The sequence below is a fragment of the Jaculus jaculus genome, chromosome 4 (assembly GCF_020740685.1).
Source record: "Jaculus jaculus isolate mJacJac1 chromosome 4, mJacJac1.mat.Y.cur, whole genome shotgun sequence".
In the NCBI taxonomy this organism is placed as follows: Eukaryota; Metazoa; Chordata; class Mammalia; order Rodentia; family Dipodidae; genus Jaculus; species Jaculus jaculus.
Window position 1 is genome coordinate 66,167,741 of NC_059105.1, and position 6,238 is coordinate 66,173,978.

A 6,238-nucleotide genomic window follows, 5' to 3' on the forward strand; every position below is an offset into this window, starting at 1 on the left:
TCTGTCACTCTCAAATAAATAAATAAAAAATTTAAAAAAAAAAAGTCCAGGCTGGGTTGTTGTTCAGTAGTACAGTATGTGCTTAGCATGCATGAAGCTCTGGGTTTCATTTCTAGCACACACAAAAAATAAATAAGGAAATAATGGAAAAAAATTTAATACCCACCATATCAGATGGTCCTCCTATAGTATAGAAATTGATGACAACTATTTCTTGTCAAGTATATTTAATGAAGATATTAGATGTTATTTACAGAAGATATACATACGTACAATTCCTACACATTGAATGTAGTCTAGTTGTGAAAACAAAAAAATGTACTCCAAAATAAAATAAATAAAAAGGAATTATTTGGCACAACATCCACTATGTAGCAAATAAATAATTCTACACCATTGATTGAATGAACTATTTACAATCTATTTGAAAGTGCAAAACAATTGTTGAAAATTAAGTATTTGTAATAACATTTATGTCCAGAAAATATTTTTATCAGTAACAATAAATTTGTAGCTGAAAAGTTTTTAATGCCCAGGAAAATATTTCAATTTTGAAAAAATGTTTTGTGCATCTTGTGCTCTTGTGAAATGTTATTTTCTACCTCGACACTGGCAATTTTAAGAACCTCGGTGTTTCTTGGTGGGATTATAACATATGCAATCCTAATTTGTAAATTTTAAGTTATATTGTAAACATATTATTTTGTGTATCATTCAGAAATTAGACCAGACCTCTCTAAAATACATAAATGGCCAGAATGTTTTATAGCAAGGTGGTCAGGTTCCGTTCCTTCAGAGATATGACTATGGAGATGGAAAAAAAAAAAAACAAAAAACCTATAATTTGGATTTCTACAGATTCCTCGACACTTTCTCCTTACCCCATGCTCCAAATTGAGATGTTGAGTCAAAAATGACAAAATTATATTACCACTGATACAACTGAGTCAGTCCCACTTTTAGCACATGTCACTACTGTGAACAGTAGAGGAAGGAATGTTAGGGCATGGCATCTCTCTTTCCAGTGGCATTTCCACAAAGCTCTCCACATGAGCTCATGATGATGGCACAACCGGAAATGAAATCGACTACAAATATGGGGTTCCTATGCTAGAGCGTGTAAGCACAATTTAAGTCAAATCGTTTCTTCTCTTGTGGTGTGGAAGGTAAGCTAGAGGCAGCCCCGAGGATGTCTCAGGATGGGTCTCTGCTTGTCTGTAGAATTTTCTAGTGGCCACACAGTCCGGAGTAGCATACACCACATTTCTGAGAGATTGTGGGCTGGAGGCAAAACCATCGCTCTGGATGCTTTAGATGTCTATGGCCTGCGAGGCTCTAATCTGTGTGACATCTGTGATAAAGTTCTCTGGTTGTCAATCACATTTAATTGCCGTACATAACTCCGGACATCCTGATGGTTCTTGTTTGCTTGAGCTGCGTCAGGATCTGTTGAGAGAATACAGGGCCGAATTGGCATTAGATAACACATGCATATGGGATTCTGTGACTTTCCCCATTGGCTTCTTACATTTATCACAGATCCCTGGGTTCTGTCTAGACCTTTCAACACAGCACATTCACTGAAACAGCACTTGGTGGGTCCAGCTCCTCGATTCTACCCTCTAATTTTCATTTCTTCCCCAGAATCATCTCTTTTGATCATTTTCCTTTGCATTGCACAGTGAAAAGGAAAAAGGAGGGGGAAGCCACTGTCTGGTGGCCCTGGTGACAGATGAAAATTGTTTTCCTTTCCCAGCTCACCTCTGTGTTCTCCACCTCCTCTGGTCCAGAGGAAGAACATCAAAAGATGTAGTTTCATTAGCAAACTCACAAAGCACTTACCACCTGGCCTGAATGTAAGCCAGGCAGTGGACCACCAGGCCCTGACTGCCACCTTCACTCACCCACAGTGCCCAGCACTGCTGTGGCCTGCATGCCCTTAGACACTGCAGATTCAGGGGAAAAGCAAACTTGTGGGTTGAAGTGATGAATTCTGTTAAACTTTCAGTTCTCTGACATGACTTATTCTCTAAACCCAGTTACTATTCTACCCTGATCCTCCCCCGAGATGGGTGAGCACCTGAGCTATCAGAAATGATAGCTGATTTCATTCAAACTAGGGTTACAATGCGCAAGGCCCAATTCAAGAGAATAGGGAACTAGAAACACCGGTCCCTTGGGAAGTGACTCATTCGCTGCCCGAGTGTCATCTCTAGGTATGAATCTGTGCCTAGTTTCCAGATCTTCCTTTCGCTTCCTTTCCCTTTCTCTTCTTTCTCTGTTTCTGAAATAGGAAATCCGACTTCCCTGTGAATTCGCCTAATTGCTAATCCATTCCTAAATGGCAAAATTTCAAAATAAAGGGGTGAGGTGCTCAGTTTTCTGCGGCAGTCCATGGGTCATCTCTGTCCCACAGACCACTAGCGTGGGCCTCTGCTCAAATGGGACATAGGAGTGGCTAAGCTGGAATGTGGAGTCCGAACCAGAGTTCCTCCATCACAGCCCTGCTTTCTGCAGTCCAGTTGCTCCTGCCAGATCTACCCACTGCTCCCATAGACAATTAGAATGCCATCTGCACAAGGGGTTGGTGGCGGGGGTGGGGGGGTGGGGTGGGGTAGTGATGCAGGTCTGAGCACAGAGAAGCTGAGACAAGATACCAAGGCCCCCACCGTAAGAAGAAACTCATCAGTATAATTATCACATATAAATAATGCCACAGTGAACTACAGAACACATTGTGCTTAATTGCCTCTGCTTCCCACTGGCAATGCTCTCTACATGTACAATATACTGTAATTACATTGTACACATTCCCACAATGTGTATGACTCTATTCCTATAGCTTTATCTATAGAGTGTTGACTTCAGAGCTGAGCAGCTGTTGTTTACCAGCAGTTACTGATAACTTCAACAAATGCACTGGAGATTAAACACTTCCCCCCCCCCCCTTCATTTCTCTCAGAGAAGATGTGGAAGAATGTAGAATTTATTGCCAAAGATGCTCATGGAACAAAGATTCTATCATAGTTTTTCTTTGGTTCTGGAGCCTCACTGAGAACACTCTCCAGGCTCTACTCCTCTGGGGCATACAAGATTTTGCTTTATAATTCCAGGCATATCCCAGAATCCTCTGAAGGGCCATGGATTCCAGATTATAAACCTCTGTTGTAATTTACCTATTCTCAGTTTTCACTTATGCAACTGCTTTACAGCCATGTCTTTAAATACACAGTACATTGCCAGAGACGCTTTAATTCTGGCAGAATCAGCATGGGAATAGCTGGTGATAAGCAAGAACATTCTCATCTTAGAAGTCCGAGAAGACACAGTCATTTGATTAACATTTAAAAGTCTCCTTTCTCCCCAAGTCAAGATTACTTTCCCTAATTCCTTTCCTCCCATACATTAAAAAAAAAAAAAAAAAAAAAAAAGAGGGCTGAAGAGATGGCTCAGCAGTTAAAGGCATTTATTTCCAAACCCTGAAGGCCCATGTTCATTTCTCCAGTACCCATGTAAAGCCAGACACACATGGTGGCACATGCATCTGGAGTTCGTTTGCACGGGCTAGAGGCCCTGGTGTGCTTATGCTCTCTCTTTCTGTGTGCGCGTGTGTGTGTCTGCCTCTTTCTCTCTGTCCAAATGAACAATAAATAAATAAATAATTCTTTTAAAAATTGAACATTTAGTACTTCTTGCTACTAAATATACTTAGTATATTTTACTTTACTTCTTCTTTCTGCATGCAAGCTCTGGATGTGGGCCAGTCCAGTACTACCAGGAGCATGCCATTGTGACTATTAAAACAAGGACGTGTACGTTTTAGCACCAGATTTCTAGGAAAGGATGATGATGGTAGGCTTGAAGTCATGTCTGGGTCATTGTATCATGTTGAGTTTATAGCAAAAGTTTCAAATGACTCATAGAATGTTCTTAACAAAAAAAATCTCCAAAGGGTCCATCTCCTCACTCCCCAATCAGGTCAGAGGATCAAAGCTTCAACCCTCACTCCAAGTTCTAGTCCAGAGAGGACAGATGTAATGGTCTAGCATAGGCATCTGGTGCTATGCAGCAACTCCCAAAATATTAAAATAGTCATATATTAATAATACTTTAGCCGGGTGTGGTGGTGTACGCCTTTAATCCCAGCACTTGGGAGGCAGAGGTAGGAGGATCACCATGTGTTCGAGGCCACCCTGAGACTTCATAGTGAATTCCAGGTCAGCCTGGGCTAGAGTGAGACCCTACCTCGAAAAACCAAAAAAAAAAAAAAAAATAATATTTTATACATATTCACACAGTGTACCAGTTCATATAACACGTGCTTAAAATTTAAAAGAACATCTCAAATTTCCTGGGAATACTATAAACATAATACAAAACTTTGCTATGGAACTTTTTTTTTTTTTTAACAAATGTGCTATAAACATTAATGCATTCTCAAGAGACAATAAATATTATCTCTCCTGGTGTATAAACAACAGCACTGAGTCATCAAGGGCCCATGTGAGTTTCTCAACAGCCAGCAGTGAGTCACGCGGTGCTGGCTAGAAAGCAAGATTTGTTGGCCATTGTGACCTACTTGTTTCTAGCCATACTAGAGCAGGAAAGTGAATTTTCTTTAAATTCATTCATTAAGATAACATACTGATGCTTAGTTTCTCGTTTTGCAGTGGCAAAACGAAGTCCTGAAACCAAGGCTCCCATGGCCCAGGAGTTACCGTCCAAAGTGCCTTTGACAGAATGAAACGCTGTCCAGACGCTAGAGTGTCTTGGCAGTCTCATTAAAAAGGACTCGATCACCCAGATCACTGAAACATGTCACAGCACTGAACTTACTGAAAGGTTCGCTCCTGTAGTACCTCACCGTCCTGGCAGTATTTGCGATCATACGCTAGAAGGAAAAGGAAAAAAGTGAGAGAAAAATGCAGGTCAGCTTAGTGTCTAATCCCCAAAGAAAAACAAACCATGATTTATTCCATCACTCGTCAGTATCACAAGAAACAGCATGTTCAGAGATGTTGACAGCCTGCAGGCAGCTGGTTGGAGTGTAACTTGCTCACTGATGTAAAGAGGCACCCACACTCACGCATACAAGGCACGTTCAGGTAAAGTGCTTGTGACACAACTCTAGTCTCAGTGTTGATTTGATTTGTACATTCCAGTGCCAAGAAGCATAGCTGACTCTGCACTTGTACACTGGAAATAGTGCTCGTCATCCTTTCTGGAGGCCAGTGTGAATTTGTAAGAGAATTGGTGACGTCTTAGATTTGAAGAAGTGTTAGATTGTCAAGTTTCTCACAGTTAACAGGTACTTAGTAGTAGCAAGGTATTTGATTATCCTCATTGGGTAGTAAGCCAAAATATGCAGCCTATAAATTTTTGCTACTCCATGATGTATTATTGACTTTTCAGGTCTTGCAGCAAAAATGTGCTTTAATGTTAATTCTAATTGCTTTTCCCCTTTCTTTTACTTGACTTCAATTACAATTAGTAACACAGGCACATTTTCTTTTTTTCAAGGTAGGGTCTCACCTAGCCCAGGCTGACCTGGAATTTACTATGTAGTCTCTGGGTAGCCTTGAACTCACATTGATCCTCCTACCTCTGCCTCCCAGTGCTGGGATTAAAGGCGTGCGCCACCATGCCCGGCAGCAGGCATGTTTTTGAAAATGAAAAAAATGTAGGAGCAAAGGAAAAATGACTTAGAATAGCACTTCAAAGAGTAAACTCATTAGTATTTTGTACATTGTTTTCTGGTATTTAAAAAATAAATACCTGATTACAGTTTAAAAAGGAAAAGTTATGCTATGCATGCATATTTTAATTTTAATTTTTACATTTACATTTTGGTTATTTTTCCATGAAACTTCCCTTTTTGTTGTTGTTGTTTTTGAGATATGGTCTCATATAGCTGAAGATGACCTTGAACTACGAATCCTCCTGCCTCAGCCTTATGAATATTGGGATGGCACGCATGTGCCACCATGCCTGGCTCACCATTTGCAGTTTAGAACTTTTTCTTTTCCTTTGGTTTTTCAAGCTAGGGTCTCACACTAGCTCAGGCTGACCTGGAATTCACTATGTAGTCTCAGGGTGGCCTTGAACTCACGGCGATCCTCCTACTTCTGCCTCCTGAGTGCTGGGATTAAAGGTGTGCGTCACCACACCCGGCTTAAAACATTTTAAAATAAACATTTTTAACTTCTTTCAAGTGGACAGATCATAACTTAGCTCAGCT

The 6,238-nt window shown here is 40.6% G+C and overlaps 1 protein-coding gene across 6 annotated transcripts in view; it reads right to left on the reverse strand.

Annotated features, from left to right (window-relative positions):
- Window positions 1–336: 336 nt before the first annotated feature.
- Window positions 337–6,238, reverse strand: part of Rapgef4 (Rap guanine nucleotide exchange factor 4) — a 336,159-nt gene continuing 330,257 nt past the window's right edge. For 5 of the 6 annotated variants that reach the window (XM_045147498.1, XM_004660336.2, XM_004660335.2 and 2 more), the window contains 2 exons: window positions 4,837–4,891; window positions 338–1,446 (listed from right to left, as the gene is read on the reverse strand). In XM_045147498.1, coding sequence (XP_045003433.1) covers window positions 1,319–1,446; window positions 4,837–4,891 — 183 coding nt within the window. In that variant the 3' untranslated portion in view covers window positions 338–1,318. Of the gene's footprint in view, window positions 1,447–4,836; window positions 4,892–6,238 lie in introns of all 6 variants that reach the window. The other variant, XM_045147499.1, reaches the window with a different exon arrangement.